This window comes from Poecilia reticulata, linkage group LG23 (genome assembly GCF_000633615.1).
Source record: "Poecilia reticulata strain Guanapo linkage group LG23, Guppy_female_1.0+MT, whole genome shotgun sequence".
Taxonomy (NCBI): domain Eukaryota; kingdom Metazoa; phylum Chordata; class Actinopteri; order Cyprinodontiformes; family Poeciliidae; genus Poecilia; species Poecilia reticulata.
Genome location: NC_024353.1, coordinates 13,556,968 through 13,575,361, shown reverse-complemented (window position 1 = coordinate 13,575,361; position 18,394 = coordinate 13,556,968). Strand labels below are relative to the sequence as shown.

The window sequence follows — 18,394 nt, the reverse complement described above, 5'->3', positions numbered from 1 at the left end:
GGCTCAGCTCTCTCTTCACCACGACGGACCGGTACAGTGCCCGCTTCACAGTAGACGCTGCCCCAATCCGCCTGTCGATCTCCCGCTCCCTTCTTGCCTCATTCGTGAACAAGATCCCCAGATACTTGAGGCAGGACGACCCCAGGACGACTGTCCGAGGGGCCAAAGGGGTCGGGTGCATTGTGCTATGGGCGGCAGCCGAGCGAGGGGACCCTGGCGGTCTGATCCTCAGCTGCAGAAGCTGGCTCTTGGGACGTCTCAGTCACACACAGAAAATCCAGGTTTTGGTAACTGAAAAAGTCCCGAAGAATAAAAGTTTTATTCGCAAGCGACCTGGCGTTTATCAGGCCAATCCTGACAGGAACTGGATCATGGGCTTCAACAGGTTGGGAAACCCGGTACAGTGGTCTCAGGTTTTGGAGACACTGTCGGCGCATGTTGAGCCGGGAAGGGCAAGGGCGGCGGTGTAGAGGGGCTTCAACGCCGACTACGTAGGCCTGTCACAATAACAAATTTTGCTTAGTGGTTAATTGTCCAAAAAATTATTGTGATAAACGATAATATTGTTTCAAGACCTTTTGATACTGATTTAATGGAAATGATGTAATAATGCATGCAATTTCCTGCCATAGATAGATGCACTTTATTTTCAAAGGAACACATAACACTGGAACTGATAAACAACCAAAAACAAAAATAAAATTGATTCTCAGTCTCCATTAACAAAAAACGTACTTGAATAAAAACAAAACAATATAAAGCCAAAGTAGAAATAAATGCTGCATTCAACCAAAAGAGTGCAGATTATAAAGTCTGTATTGCCCTTCAGTAATCACTATTTTTAAATAGAGAAGATGGGCACATCCGACTACCTGATGCAATAGTTCACACTACACGATTTTTTGCCCCTATTTTCTCCTTATGACAACGTTGGGCGTTCCAAGATTGTCGCTGGTGATTTCGTAACCCATCATCCTGCAGTGTGTGGTGTGTTACAGTAGGTCGTCGTGGCCGCTCCGATCTAAATCAGGGGTTTTCCCCGACTGGGAGCTTTGACACTGAATGTGACAGGTAGTCAATCAGAAAGCACGGATTCTCCTCCGTGCTTTCTGAGGGGAAATTACGGAGGGGAATCCCTAAAGGCTGACACAGCGCGAACCCGAAGTCCAGTGGACATTGGAGATTATGTGTGGAAACAGCATTAATGTTTAATCAACATTTTGTGCAAAGAATATAGAAATGACAAGAGGAGGAATTGGAGTCAAATTGCTACCGCAGTTGATTAACCCGGTAACTTTTCAGCTGTTCTTCGTTAACGTGACATAAATAGGTTATAATGATTTTCATTCAGTCAGGACTTTATGCAGACTCTAGCCACATGCATCACAGGTAGATTCTAGTAAAGCATTGATTAATTCCTGTGATTAATGCCTGATTTTAAAGCTTAGTTAACTGGATTTGTAGCCATTATTTTGTGCCCATGTGGCTGGACACCACACGGCACGACGAACCCGATCGAACCGTTATACCTAGGATTTCTGTCGGCTCATGTGTGGTCTGTCAGGTTTTGAAAACAGGCCGACAATCGGCCGACAACTCGTGTAGTGTGCGCTGGACATTACACTGAGGAAGGGAGGGTCAGTGGAGAGCTTTTTAGAGCCTTTTTTTCATTCAGTGTCATCAATAGAAAGAAAAAAAAGGCAGGAGGAGACGATAAAGCTGATAATTAAAATGAGGTCGATAGGTTTAATTTATCGTGCGATTAATTGATTTATCGTTTATCGCGACAGGCCTACGACCACGTGCACCAAGCAGACATCAATGGGATCCAATAAACGCTGAGGCACCCAAGAGCCTATAAATGATCCATGCGATGATCGGGTAAAAGGAGAACAGTGCGTCAGATAAAACTTCAGCTTCACCAGCCAGCCGCTTTGTCTACCGCGACGACGACGACGACGTCTCCGCCGTGAAAGCAGCGCAGGAACCCGGAGCAGGTGACTCGGAATCTCCGACAGAAGCGGGGGCAAAGATTGTTGGCCAGCAACATCAAATAACTCCATATCCTGGGCCAAAGGTTGGAGGTCTAGTAGTGTGTTGCAATCATACACCAGCAGAGACTCAGTTCCATAGATGACACAGGTCAGAAACAGTATAAACATAAGCAAACATGAGAATGACAGAAGAGCAGCCACACACACCGGCGCCATCTTGTTTTTTCCTATCAGTCCAAATAATTATAGACCAATAGCTTTAACTTCTCATTTAAGTAAATGGATGGAGAAAATAATAGTCAGTAGATTAGGTTTTGTTCTTGAGCATAAGAAACTAATGAATGGATACCAGTGTGGCTTTAGAGTAAGTAATGACAGAGAAACCTTTAAAAATGAAGGAGGCAATGATTATAGTATTTTTTGATATAGAAAAAGCATATGATTCACTGTGGAGAGAAGGACTACTTCTAAAAATTTATCAGATGGAAATTAGTGGAAAGATGTATAACTGGATAGCAAATTTTTTGCTGGATAGAAAAATAAGAGTTAAGATCGGGAATGATTATTCAAAAGAATTTAATGTTGAAAATGGGATACCTCAAGGTAGTGTAATCAGTCCAATCTGATTTAATATAATGATTGATATTTTTTCGGATACCGATAAATGTATAAATTCTGCACTGTATGCAGATGATGGGGCCATATGGATGAGGGGAAAGAATATAAAAAAATGTAGTAGGAAATATTAAGAAGGTAATTAATAAAGTAGAAAATGGTCTTATGAATTGGGTTTTAAATGATCAGCAAGCAAGTCTTGTTTTATGGTTGTTACAAATAAGAGAAACATTGATACAGGAACAATAATACTATATGGACAGCCCTATTTAAAGAATTTAAATATCTAGGATTATGGTTAGATTATTATAGTTCTTATTCATGGAAAACACATATAGATAACTTAGAAACTAAATGTCAGAAAGTTTTAAATCAGTAGATTTAAATCGGAAATAACTGGGGTGCAGATAGACGGTCATTATTAAACATATATAGGGCTCTTATGAGTTCAATAATTGATTATGGCAGTTTTATATATGGAGCAGCAGCTATAATATAATTACCTCAAAATTTATTCAGATGGTTCTAAAAATCTCAAAGGATGTGTGGGAATAGGAATATATATATACCAGAGTTTTAAATTCCCATATCTAAAAGATTATCAGATCACCTATCTGTTTTCACAGCAGAAATGTTGGCAGTTATATTAAGCTTACAGTGGGTAGAGGAGGTTCGACCAGACAGGGTGGTGATATGCACAGATTCTAAAGCAGTCTTAGAAAGTATTAAGGGAGAAGAAAATAATAGGAAAGATTTAGTATTAGAAATTCAGCATTGTTTATTTAGATTATATAGAGGTGACATTGATGTTTGGTTCTGCTGGGTACCAGCTCATGAAGGGGTAAAAGGAAATGAAAAGGCAGATACCGTATTTTCCGCACTATAAGGCGCCCGGGATTATAAGGCACACTTTCAATGAATGGCCTATTTTAAAACTTTTTTCATATATAAGGCACACCGCACTATAAGGTGCATAGAATAGATGCTACAGTTAGGGTTGCCACCCGTCCCGTATTGTACCTATACGGAACGCGATTTGTTCCGTTCTCTACAATGGGTAATAATAAAGAAGTGGCCCCTCAGTACTTTACATAGTAGGCTGCCCCAGTCATTGTTTCACTCACAGTGTTGGTGTTGCGATATTGTGCCCAACTGCTTTCTGGGTGACACAGACCAACCGACACGCTGCCGCCGCAGTCTCTGTCTCTCTTCCCCCGCCCCCGCCTGGTCACCCTTCTCTGTTTGCGCACAGCATGTTCGTGGAGAAAGTGGTGCTAAATGACCTGCAAACGACCTGATCATTGACGGTCTGTAGGTAGATAGGTAAGTCAAACTTTATTAACAAACCAGCGTTCTGACAACTATCCCAGCATGCACCACGCACTTCTTCTTCTACGGGCGAAAATGAAGTCGGCGGCTGCTTACCGTAGTTGCTAGACCTGTTGTGGCTCAATATTGGTCCACATATACCACATGTGAAGGGGTGGGACTTTTGTAGGTACTTTTTTCTAATTCATAAAAATGGCATTCATCAGTAATAACACGTTTTATGGGAAGAGACAAAGTAAGTGCATAAAACATTTTATTACCTTACAAAGACTGTGGGATTAAAAAAAAATGTTGATTGGACAATATCTTTTTTCCTGGTAGTCAGGAGGATATTAATGAGAGAAACAGAAGGGAAGAAATAATAATGATCAGATTAAGAGTAGGTCATACCTATTTGAATTATATTTTATATTTAATAGGGAGGAAAAATAATGATAAATGTGAAGGATGTGGAGAGAAAGAAAATGTAGAACATGTATTAATGAACTTTAGAACATATGAATCTGAAAGGGAGAATTTGAAAAGAATGGTTGGAAGGACAGGTCAAGAATGGAGTCTGAAAGGAATGTTAGAAAATGAAGGAAACATAATGGATATTTATAGATTAAATGTATATAGCATTATTTATTTTTCTTCAAAAAACAAGATTAATAAATAGAATTTAATAGATGTAAAGAAATGTTGCTACACACTCGTGTACAGTAGGTGGCGGTATGCACCTTAAAGTTGCTTGCGATCCACCATAATAGAAGAGAAGAAGAACAACACCACACATGGAGTCACACAGCATGGAATATGAGGGATGTTTCAAAAACCTGTTTCCCACTACCAAAAGGCAGGGTGAGTAAACCTCCAAAGAGCTAGTCACTAAATGTGCCATCAAGATCCCCAGCCAAGACTGTGATTTGTTATTTGTCTGGGATGGAAGGTCACACAAAACCAATGTGCCCAAATAATTCTACAAAAATAACCCAGACAAAGTGTGGAATCTAAAAGGGAGTTTGAGTCAAAGACAACCTCAACTGAAATTGAGGGTCTTTTATTATTTATCAACTTTATTTCAGCCGGGGCACCTCTGGCTTCCATAAGGTACTGTTCCATAATAAACAATAAAAGGCCCTCATTGATTCAAACTATTGTGCAGAGAATTTTTGTTCCAGCAAAGGTTAATATGAAAAGAATCCCTGTTTTTGCCATTCATGGACATGAGCTACCATATTTAACAGCAGACCTTGACATTAAAAGTACACGGACATCTTTACCTCTTCAATATTTGTGTTGCTGAGAATCTACCATTTCCAACAGTGCTGGGTCAAGATCTGCCTGTGTTGTGTGACTTGTTGAACTCCAGCAACATATGCAACATTGCATAAACCAGATCTCAGACTAGAGAGAGAGAGAGGGGTTTTTGCAACCACTCTATGCCTTGACCTATTATCCGGACCAGGAGACTAAGAGGAGATTACAAGCTGTAAATGTTGTCTTTTATGTTGACCAGATACAGAAATGACTGGAAAAAATGACAGCATTGGCCCAAGCTTATAAGGGAGCTTGTAAGCTTCATCAAAAAGCCTGATATGACCAATTAGCCTGCCAGAGATCGTTCAGTCCTTGCCAGAAAGTGTTGGATAGGACTGCTTACTGTCCAAGTGCAGACAGTATGCTGTTAACAAAATGGCAAGGGTCATGTGAAATCCAAAGCAAACTGGACAAACAATCTAAAAGATTACCATTCCAGATCAGCCTCACTTTAGGAGAGTACTCCATGTGAACCTGCTTAAAGAATGGGTGGACAGACCAGAAGGCAGATGATTCAGGAGGTTTCAGAGGAGGAGGAACAGGATAATCAACACCTGCCAAAAAGCTGTTTCTGGATCTGGACCACGTTTCTGAAGAAAAACCAGCTCAGGTCAGAAATTTGTGCAAATTAAATATGTTCCAGGAAAATCCTGCTGGAACAGACATTGTAGAACATGACATTGTATGTGAGTAGAATGATTTACATAATACTTGAGCGCTTGCTGGATTCACTGTACATGTAGTTGTGGTAAAGTCATGTCATGGAGTCAAGCTATGTCATGCGTGTTGTCTTCAGTGGTCGGAAGTCTCCTGAAGAAGTCTTTGTGAGGGGTCTGCATAAATGGCTGGTTGGGGTCTTAATTCAGAGCTGATATACAAGCCCTTTTTTTGTCTGGCCCAGTTTCTGCCAATGATCCAAGAACCATAAGGTGCTAATCAATGCACCAGCACTAGGAATCCAATATGTCTGATGCAGCTTTGAGAGTATGTGATTCCTACCACTATGACCCATCCCTTTATGACACCAAAAAGGAGTCATGTCATAATGGCAGGTGGTGATCTTATTCTTATTATAGAGTAAGATCTGCAATGTGAAGATTTTTTTAGCAATAATGACAGGAAGTTTGGAATCTTCAGACATGACAGGCTGCTGAGGCGCCTTCCAACATCATCGTTCAGAACAGGATTCAAACTTGTATATGTGGCTGCTTCGTTTCACATTCTCTCCCTTTTGGAGACAGGAGATTTCTTCAGCATATCATTTCCTCTGACAGAACTTGATTATTTGAATTTCAGCATCCTCAATATCTCCAGTATGGAGCTCAACCTCAAACTGATGAGCGCCTTCAGACTGAGTTGAATCAGATGGAGGATAGAAGCCTGTCTCTTCTCCTTTGCAATGCAAGAGCAATGTTTTGAGCCTCGAAATTCAACCCATCACCCTGACAAGTCCGGGATGAAGCACAGTGGGTCAAAAGAGCCAAAGAATCATCATCTTGTGCAGGTGAAACATCAAAAGGACTTTGACTTCAGGATCTTCATGTGGAAGTTCCTCCATGAGACAGAGACAGAGACTATGTAAGGAATGCAGGACCAGATAGCCATGTAGTGTCATGTAGAAAAAGTTCTGCCATCACACCTGTGGAGACAAGGTCTTTCATGAAGGCAGTGCTGTCTTTGTGGAAGTATTTATCTCTGATTAATCTTTTCTTCAGGCTGAAGGCATGTTGTTCAGCAATCACACAGTTATCAGGAATTCTGTCTGTGAACAGAATTCTTTCAAAGGCAAGGCAATGCTGTAGTGTCCATCATTCCAGATTACTGCCCAACTCCAGAAACTTGGAATCTTCTTTTGACAGCCCTCAGAAGCCCTCAGGCAAGAACAGCTGTTCATGCTGTTCTCAGGGAAGTCCATGTTGAATTGTCTTTTCTGTAGCTTATCCAGTGTTACAGCATAAATTCTGTTGCTGGTGACTGTTGATAGATGTTGTGACTAGAGATGTGCCGATCAGGTTTTTTCCTGCAGATACCGATACCGATCACCCATGAGGGCCGATCACCAATACCGATCACCGATACCGATCACATAATTATTTATTTTTTTATCATAAACACTACCGGTTACATTATGTGGAAAAAGGAACCATGAATTCACCTTAATTTAGACAAAAACTTGTTTTTAATAACTTTTTCCAAGAAGAAAACTAAACAAAACAGGCATTCTGCAAATTGTACTGCTATCGGTAATACTATCTTTAACAGACTGATAACATTTGAAGGATCTGAAGAGGCTAAATAATGCAAAGAGCCAAAATAAAACCTCTCAACATTGCCAAAAAAATTCAAGTATAAAACTTAGCATTCAAAGGCAAATACAGGTTCCATTACAATAAACAATCCTGAGTTACAGAATAAAAACTTCCTGATAGCATGGTGGCTAGCTGATTACTGCTAGTTCTGAGTGGCTGTTTCTGACTGAGCGGAGTAATTATGCAGAACAGGGAGGAGATAGTTAGATTTTATCTGTCTCATGTTAGGACAGCGAAAGTTTTAATACGTATGTAAAATGTATTTTTTTAAGTTAGATGCTGCAGCTTTACACAGAGGTTCGGTGTGAGAGTCACTGCCAGGTGGAGCAGAAGCGGCGCTCCATCTGTGAAATATTACTACCTGTAGCGCGTAGCAGCGGTTCAACAGCGAGAACAGAACCAGCGTCTTATATCGCAGCTCGAAGATTTAAATAATTTTGCGGGTTATTTGTTTAGCTTTCTGACCGTCATGCTAATAATCCGGATGAGTGTTTGTAGCTGTGTGCTGCTTTACCTGCTATCTGATCCTCCGTCTTTTTTACTCATCTGAACCATTCAAGGTCACAGGTCACAGTTAAGACCACTAGTCTGAACTGTGACAGGAATATTCCCTGCCTCAGCATCAAAATTGAACTGGTGGATATCGAGTATACTTGCATGTCTGAAGATTTTACATGCATTTTCTACATTCCTTGCTAATGTGTCCTGTATGCAGGCAACCAAATCAGACACCATCCTTCCTTAGAAATGAAATTTTCTTATTATGAAGTCTTTTTTCAAGCAGAGAGCATAACTCCAGTGTGTGTCCACCTTTGCAAAACAAATCTTCACAGCAAACTGATGGTCTTGAGGCTCCATTGCTGCTCTTGGCTGATAAATTTGTTGATGGAGCATCAGATAGGCTTCCAAAGACAAGATCTGTAGTAATTTTAACTTGAGGCTCAATGAAGAAAACAATGCCAATACATGTAGCTCTGTGATGCTGCTTCTCCTAGATGTCACATGCTATTATTTGGCATTTACCTTAGCATTTAATATGGCAATCTTCTAATCAGAGCAAGCAAGTGTGTTTAATTCAGAAATATCATGAATTTCCTCCATCACATTGCAACATCTACGTAAGAACAAACAGTATGCCTGAAGAGCTTTTCATGAGTGAACTGTATTCAGATAAGCAGATGCAATAACATGTCCATTTCCAAAGTGCTCATACAGCACAGTCTTTGCTTTTACATATTCAGCACCATATGTTGAGAACTTTTGACAAGTTCATTGGGCTGCCCACTGGAGTACTGTGTGGATGCAATCATCAGAATTACCAGTCTTTGCTTTGACAATCGGTTCAAATGTGCACATAAAGGCTTGAAAATGGAGAGGATCACAATCAAAATGTTAAATTTCACTTTTGGCTAGCAAACAGAGACTTTGCTGAAGGGCCAATAAGAAGAGGGGCAGGCTTTCTTCTTTGTCACACTCTGGTGCTCTGCATTGTCATTAACAGTGTTTCTCTTCTGTGATAGAGAAACACTATAACAGAAGAGTGTTTCTGTTATAACTTTTGTTTGTGGAACAAACTTTTGTTTGTTCCACAGACTTTTGTGTCTGTGGAACAAAAGTCTTTGCATCTGCTTTAAGAATCTCAAGAGGATTTCATTATGTTTTAAAATATGACTCCATTCTATTGGATTTTCGTGAAGTGATTTGAATCCAGTTTCCTTTACTTTTGTAGCAGTTGCAGCTATTTTTATTGTCTCTAATTGTTAGTCCTTACTGAATCAGTTCTGAGTCAGTTATTTTATACACTGAGCCTAGTTGTTTGTTAGCTAGCCATTACCTGTTTATTGTTGCTGTGTCCCATCTTTCTCACTCATTTGATTTTAGTCGGTGTTTGTTGTTTGAAGTGGTGATCTTATCCCCCTTTTCACGCTTTACATTGGTAGATTTACTTACTCGCTAAGTACTCGGGTTCAACCATTCAACCAGGATCGCTCTTGCTATGTGGCCATCTTGATGGTGGTCTGACCTGAAAGCCTCCCATCTTAATAAAATGACTACCCCCTCCTGGATCTGCGTCAGTTTGCCTACAAAGCTAGCAGGTCTGTAGATGATGCCAACAATTTGGCTCTTCATTTCTAATTGCAACATCTGGACTCACCAAGAGCTAACAACAGGATCCTGTTTGTAGACTTCAGTTCTACGTTCAGTGCAATCTTGCCAGATCTACTCCAAGTCAAGTTCTCTCAGCTCAATGTTCCCGACACCATCACCAACTTCCTGATGGATCAGAGGCTGTATGTGCAGCTAGGAACGAACATCTAAGAGACTCAGATCACAGACCCACTATCCCCTCTTTTCTCAAGGACCTTTCCTTCTTCTTCGTGGACTCCTCTTCCTGAGCACCACCATCACCAGTACCTCAAGTAGGAGCCGAATCAGTTCGACAGAGATTGATGTCGTTCATGAAGACCCAATGTATTTGTCCAACAACTTAAATTCAAAAATCAAAAAACTCAAAACTCAAAGGTGACCAAAACAAAAGCGAATCCAAGTCAAATAGTCACTTGATGCACAGTGGATTCTGGTTTACGCAGCACAAAGGATCAAAAAGGTCAAAATATAGTTCTTTGGTTTTATTTTACAGTTCAGGCAAAAAGGTTACAGGCTTCTGCTTCTGCTCTGATTCCTGTACCTGTTCTCTGACTGACAACTAGTGAGACTGATGTGACTGATGAGACTAATTCCATAGGCTGGTAAAAAACTTTATGACCAATGTTATTACGCAATAGTCAGCTACACACCTACCTCCTCTCAGACTCCTCCTGACCGACTATTGGCCAGCTCTTCGTCTAACGAGTCCGCGAAGCCTCTACCTCCTGAGTATTACCACAGATGAGTGTATAGAGGGCATTCTATTTAAGCTGGAAGCTAGAAAGATGCGTCTAGACTCTAACCACCTTCAGATCCTGAGATTATGACCTTTTACAGTTAATGGATCAAACATCCAAATAGCCCGTAGTAGCCTGACTCCAGAAACCACCCCAGTTAACGGCAGCTCTTTCTCTATTAATAACGTGCACTTGTTGCAGTCTAGATAACTTCAGAGACTCGGCACGAGTCCCAAGGTCATTATTTATCATAACTAAAGAAACGTCTGAAGCCCCCCAATTCACTAGGATCATGAACATTGATTTTATATTAACCAGAAGAATAATTGTTCCTATGACTTAATTAATTTAACTGTCCACAACATGAAGTAGACTTTAATATTTTATTAGCAAGCTTTAGCAGGGGAAAATGACATACAGCTATTCCAATCAAAAACCATAAGATCAAAATATAAAAGAATTTCAAAAAACACACTTCCCTTCTAGTCCCTATACTGTGTCACTGAACCTTAAGAGAGGCTTTGGGATGCAGTTCCACTCTTTCCCAGATGCTGAGTTGATCTTGGCAGCAGAAAACTCTAAATTCCATGGTCAGGGACCCATCTTGCTGTAGCAGAGTCCTTTTTCAGAATAAATCCAAAGTTGAACTGGTGAATGTTCTTCATGAGCTCAGTTCTTTATCCATAGGTGATCATGAACTGGTTCTTCATTCACCAGTTCATGAAGAACTGGTGAATGTTCTTCATGAGCTCAGTTCTTTATCCATAGGTGATCTTTGTCTATCCCCCATGTCTACTGCAGCATCGTTGAGATGTTTCTTGGGTTGAGAGAACCCCGGGTTTTTAGAGCAGCGCGAAGTCTTCACCTTCCCGTGGTTTCAAAGTATAGCCCCAATCTTGATCCTGCATCTTCTTATGGTCTTGCCTCGATCGCTGCTGGAACAAAGAACCCCGTTCTTCTCCTTGCCTCTACTTTTTATACCCTCGGTATTTCAGCCGTGTGCACATCTGTGACTTACACAACTATCTAATTCTGCATCTTGGTTGTGCTTGCACAATCTCCCATTGCACCATTTCGTCAGCCACTTTGGCTAACTTCCTCTTTTAACATCTGGTGCTTTAGCTTATTTCACAATCCCACTCCCTGGTTTTTCCATTCTCACATCTCTTGCTCTCACGCAACCTCTTACATTGTGACACAGTGTTAAGACATCTCATCTAACTTTAATAAGATCCTTCATTTATGATTTCTCACATTTACTCTTTAGTAAATGCTTTTTTCCGGAGCAGGAAGCAAAACTTCACAGCCACGCTGTGAAGCCGGAAAAAAGCGGTTGATCATCAATTGACATTTCACCATTTTCAAAGCAGGTGAACCACGAGAAAACTTGAGCTTGACAAATAGCATCATCCTTGTAAGCGGTATTCAACATTTGAATGGTTTCCGATGCTTTTTTCCCGAGCAGGAAGCAAAGCTTCAGCCATGCGCTGCTCATAGAACTYCTCCATGAAGAAAAACGACGGCTGGACAAAACAGCTCTTACAAGAAGATTCACTGTGGGTAGACGAAACCTTCCACATCAACGCCGCTTGGCACACTGATTGAGAAGGCGTGGTTGAACAAATACCTAGCGGCAGAATCGTGTACTACGAAAACTGCGCATGCAGCAGCGTCATTCTGGAAACTTTTGGGTACCCCCTTGTATATATAGATTACCTGTATTATCTTCCGCTTATCCGGGGTCGGGCCGCAGGGGCAGTAGCTTCAGAAGGGAGGCCCAGACTTCCCTCTCCCCAGCCACTTCTTCCAGCTCCTCTGGGGGAATCCCAAGGCATTCCTAGCCCAGTCGAGAGGCATATTTCCTCCAGCATCTCCTAGGTCCTCCCCGGGGCCTCCTCCCAGTGGGACGTGCCCAGAACACCTCACCAGGGAGGCATCTAGGAGGCATCCTGACAAGATGCCCGAGCCACCTCAACTGGCTCCTCTCGATGTGAAGGAGCAGCGGCTCTACTCCGAGTCCTTTCCGGATGACTGAGCTTCTCACCCTATCTCTAAGGGAGAGCCCAGCCACCTTGCGGAGAAAACCCATTTCGGCCGCTTGTATCTGTGATCTTGTTCTTTTGGTCATGACCCAAAGCTCATGACTATAGATGAGAGTAGGAATGTAGATCGAACGGTAAATTCCAGCTCAAGACCATGGCCTTGGATTTGGAGGCAGAAACTACTAAGCTAAAAACAAATCACAAAGTGGATGCCACCAGTCGCTCCAATATCCAAACTTTGCATTAATTTTGTGATCTCCCTGTATTTGCCGCAACTCCGTTCGCGCCACTACACTGTTCCGCTTGTCTTTCACGGTTACTTGCACAACTTTACTTTGTTTCTTAGCAACAAAACACAGCCCATCGTTATTTATTGAACATCTGTGATTTCCAAAAACAAAAGAATCTAATGTTGCGTTTCATTTTTTACGTTTGGAAGCTCATTCCCTGCCACATAAGCGGAAAAGCCGGTTTTTGACATTTCTCTGACATTCGGAAAAATTAAGCCAAGCTAACTTAATTTAGCATAACTCCGGTTTTACTTGGCCTATCAATCGTGGGCCCCCTGACGAAAAATTTGTCTGGACCCCCCCTGTGCAGCTGCTGTTACAATTTTTTTTGTCTATTTGACCCATAAAAAGCATCATAATTTTAAAGGCTTGCAAATGCCTTGCTTTCTTTGGTTCAATACTGATAATTAGCAAAATATTTACTGCTCATGAATTTAACATCAAACAGTCCACATCCAGTATGCAAGTAGGTTGCTTAATTTTTTTCTTAGTTTTTTGATTACTGAAATGTCTCTCCCCATGAGCAACAGTCAAAAGTTACATGCAAAATACACATAAAGCAAAATGCTATGTAGTTGCATTTTATTCAAGCTGCAGTACATAACTTTAATAAAAAATGTTTTCTCCATATTTGTTAAAGCTGTCATGATGTCGTAGGAGTTTGTTATGAGACAGATAATCTGTGAAAACAATCAATCTCCTCCATGTCCTTCCTGAACTACTATTTCTCGCTAAAGTAATGCACTGTTCTAACCAAAACAACCAATCAGAACTAGTAGGACGCTCTTAGCGCTGTCAATCATGCTCATTCACTCACTGCTAAACGTGCTAATGGTGGAGAAACAACTTATTACAAGAAACCGTTTATCTGCCTTCATTGGTAGCTATGCTAACTAAACTGAGCATACACAGTTTGAATCTGCAAAGCTCTGTGCTATGCTAGCTGCAGCACGGCACAAATCGAGGGGGAGGAAGGATGAGCAGCACTACATGAGATTGTGATTGACACCACTAAAGCTCTCCTGCCACTTTGGAGGAGAGCTTTAGAGGAGGAGTGCTGGTTGTTTCTAGCACTGGGAGAAGGCAAAGAAAATAGATTTTTAACAGATTACCTCTCTTACCATACTGTCACAACATAATGACAGTTTTAACAAATATGTGAAAAATATATATTTTTATAAAAGTTACATACTGCAGCTTTAATTTCACTCAGGTTAGAACTGCTGCTGACTGACTCATCTGTTAAGTGGTAAAAGGAACAAGGACAAGTTAAATATATGAATATGTTGGTAATTTTTTTCTTTAATTCATTAAATGCTAGTGAAAAAGAGGCAAACAGTAGTTTGTAGCTAAGCTAATTATGCTAAATGGTTGATAATCTCACACAGTCTACTCACCGCTTGGAGAAAAACTGGGTTATAAATTAACACTCTTGCCTTTTTCTCTGTCTCCCTCTCTATTTTTTTTTTGAAAACCTGATTTTATAACTTTTCTTAGCAGCATAGTAACTGCCACAATTGTTCTTGTTTCCTACTGTTTGCTGCTAACAGTGTCATTCTCAAGCACTCTAAGCAGTAATGAACCATTTAACGCAGATAGGGGGGTGTTCAGGACAAATATGGATGTGTGTTTTTTGGTCTGGGAGTGGGAACATGAATTTTTTTACTGCTAAAAACAACCTTTGAAAATACAATATGATTAATTTTTAATTGACAGGGCCCCAATTTATTTTTATTATTATTATTATTTCTTTGAACAATAAATAAATATATTGTGGAGGGCCCCCTGTTGGTCAAGGCCCCTAAAATTGTCCTCACTTTTCCCCACTCTACCGGCCCCTGTGGCCTATTAACACAATTTAAAAACTGGTTTATAATGTGCACTTTAAGCACAAGTTGAAAGTGAGACTGGGGGAGGCAGAGTCTTGCTGCCACGCCGTCACAAATCAGACATGTAAAAAAGACGTACAGGCCTATGGACCCCTATAGTTTAACGTATCGATACTGGTGGATGAAAAATCAATATCTTCCGAGGGGGGAAAAATTAATAAATATTGCAGAATCTATATAATTATACAGCCCTACTTTTTAGTTTAAGTAAAAAAAGAAGAAAGTATAACCTGTGCATCAAGCTCCATGATATGAGCCACCTTGTTCCAGCCAAAGCCCACAAAACGACGGTCATACTCAGGGCTGTCTCTCTTCACCATCACATAGGGCTCAAAGTCAGCCTCCCACAGCACTTTGTAAGGTGTGGTGGCTGTCCGCCATTTGGCAAAGTTAGTTGGCGCATGGCCTTTGGTCCACACGTGGTATCTATAAGGATCAGAGAATGAAAAGAGGAGAAATTAAACAATGCAATGAGCTGCAATAAACAATTTTTAGTAACATTTTTTGGACAGGTTGTGAATAATACTGTCATGACACCGTCATAAACATGACATAACACCTGTCATTAACATGAGTAAGTCTTCATGAATATTTGACTGTTGTCGTAAAGTGTCATTCGGTAAATCATGACCTTTAATTGTTGACATTATTCAAAATGTCTGTTATGACAACTTGACATTAACCAAGAAATCATGATCTGACATAAATTTGTTTTAAAAGCATTACTGATTACACTTTAAAAATTATGTAGCTTTATGTTATTAAAGCTAAAGTTTAATCAGTAATACTTTTATGACAAATTTATGTCAGATCATGATTTCTTGGTTAATATTTATTAAAAGCCCAAGTTGCAATATTGCACCACAGAAGAGGTGCAGTGTAGTGCATCTCTTCTATGGTGCACTACATTGATGCTATGGTGGCACACTGGCTCAATACTTTTCCTTGTGTTTTGGAAGCACTAACATGGATTGATTCACTTTGCTTTGGGTGAACCACCTCTAGACTAAACATGAATCACCACTACAGTAAACTTGCTCTTCTAAGAATTGTTTTTTGCTACGAATGGAATGTACTCTGATGAAAATATAGTATGCATTAGAATACTTAAATATATTTTAAATATCCAGTATTTTCTGAAGAACACTTTTAATATGTTATCAAATACACTTTACATGAATTTGTTTAAAAGTATATTTTAAATATACATTTTAAAAATATATTACAATGTATGCAAACAATACTTTTCTGAAGTTGTACTTTTGGTAGTATTTTCAAATATCTTAGTGTGTATCTTAGTAAACCTTAATAAATCTCAAAATAAATACATTTCAATAATATTTGTAAGTACTTTGTAAATAGTGTCGAATAATTAGACTAATTATATTTCAATAAAATACTTTCAGTGTTTTCATATGCTATTAAGTATGCCTTTCTGGGTGCCTTAATAATCTTTTAGTATTTGCTTAAAAAGGCAAAATAAATAAACAATCCTTATGGTGGAACTTACAGTAAGGTTGTTTAACAAAGTAATAAATATTTTGTTCATGCCTCAAAACATCAAACGTTGACAGTTTAATGACAGAAAAACATTACTTGTCCTTATCACTAAATGTAGGATGTATCTTCAGTTTCACATCTCTCCGAATACGATCTGCTTTTCTCAGTTCTTTAACGAAAACACGGAAGTTATCTTTACCCAATTCATTTTCAGACGTAAATTCAATCAGTGAATGGCATTAGCTCCAGTTCACACTCCAAACCAGATGGTGGCGGTAATGTACACTTTCAGTTTTTTTGAAAACCGCCATAAAAAGAAGAAAGATCACAGTGAAAGAGAAGAAATGCTCTGCTCTTCAAATTCACCATATTTGCACATATTGCCTTGAAGGTAGAGAGGACCTTGATAATAGTTAGTGGTTTTTGTCATTTCAATCTGGTGACCTCTTATTCCGAGTTAGATGATAACACAACAGGACAAGGACTGGATGGAAATTATTCTATTCAGGTGTGGTGCAGCAGAGGCACTTCTAAAAGTTGCAGGACACCGGCCCTCGAGGACTGGAGTTTGACACCCCTGACCTAAAGGATTGGTGGCCTCATCTCATCCAGGGCAAGATGACTCCACCTCCCCACACACTCCTTCATTGCCTAATGGGAACAAAGACTCTTCTCTAAAGACCTCATCTCATCAAGACATGGGCAGCTCATCAGAAATCTCATCACCTGAATTGAGTTTTCTTAACTTCAGTGAGAAACTGAAATGGGTTCTCTCCTGAGCACCCAAAAAGCATGTTTCCTGGATACAATTACTTATTTTCTTAGTGCTCAAAGGGCAAAACTACCTGACTCTGATTCCCCAGAGTACCCTCCAATTGTTTTCTGTAGTCTGAGATTGGGTGCCAGACACATCCTTACACATTTCTTCAAGAATGTGTCTAACCCACCAGCACTACAAAACAGGACAGTACCTGTCTGGGTCACTAAAAGAAAACTTACAAAAATACAGTCTCCTGAAATCAAACATTAGACCCATCCCCTGCCTAAAGGAACCTGAATCTCAAAAACCATCTCTCACTAACTCACTCAAACTGGCTCTTTTATTAACACCAAAAGATTTACTAATTAATGACTTCATCACCCAGCATAATAATGATGTTGTATTCCGGACAGAAACATGACAATACTGAATTACCTTTACTAACTGAATTAGAACCTCAGAATTACATTTTTTCAAATGAGAATAGAAAACATTTAAAAAAAAAATTGAAAATACCATAAATTGTAACTAAATCTATTTGGGTACTTTTACCTCTTTTGAAAATCTGAGTATTGAGGTAAAAGGCCATAAACTAACTACAGTATTTTTCAGACTATAAGCCGCACCGGACTATAAACTGCAGATATCTCTTCCGCTCTAGGTTTCCCACAACGATGCAGCACGCAGCAGAGGGGGACAGACACCCAAAATTTGAGTCATTACAGATCATATAATGATCTGTAATATCACATTTATTACGATTGAAAAAAAAAAAGTTGCCAAGTTTAGAGTTAACTGATTACGGTAGTTTCCGAACGGTAACTGTAACAGTAAAAGTGCTGATCCTTTGTGTCAGCTACTAGCATTTGCTAAATAAAAATAGGTGCCTCCTTCTTCTTCAGATTTCAACTGCAGCTTGCATCCATTATTGTTGCACTACTGCCATCTACTGGATCCTAATATCTATACCTCAAATTCTCAAAAAGATCCCAGTATTATTTAAAAAAAACAAAAAATCTTTTTCCCCTCAATGCTATTTATCAACGACATTCTCAAATTTTAATTCCCTATTAAAACCTAATTCCGTTTTAATGGGTGCTTTCTTCTTTTATTTCCAATTTTGACTTTCAATGATTCACTTCCTGCTAAAGCGCCCCCTGGTGATGGAAGAAAAATCCACATATAAGCCACACCAGACTATAAGCCGCATGGTTCAAAGCTTAGGAAAAAAGTAGCGGCTTATACTCTGGAAAATACTGTAACTTTATACAAAACTGCAACATAAGTAGAAAACTTCCTTACTGACTTTCATTAACCTTTTTCTATCCTATGCATGTACTATGATTGTTTAATAACTGTCAGTGACTTCAACATTAATATTGATAACTGTGACGGGGTTCTCTTATGCTTGGACAAACAAAAATGACTGACCAAGGCCAGAGATCACTTTGGTGAAATTTATTCAGTTCAAGTGAACAAAAA

General features: G+C 39.7%; 1 protein-coding gene across 1 annotated transcript in view; it reads right to left on the bottom strand.

Annotated features, from left to right (window-relative positions):
• large1 (LARGE xylosyl- and glucuronyltransferase 1) overlaps positions 1-18,394 on the bottom strand; it is a 127,457-nt gene that overhangs the window by 19,001 nt on the left and 90,062 nt on the right. The window contains exon 14 of the mRNA XM_008401201.2: positions 14,883-15,078. Within this exon, the coding sequence (XP_008399423.1) occupies positions 14,883-15,078 (196 nt within the window). The remainder of the gene's footprint in view (positions 1-14,882; positions 15,079-18,394) is intronic.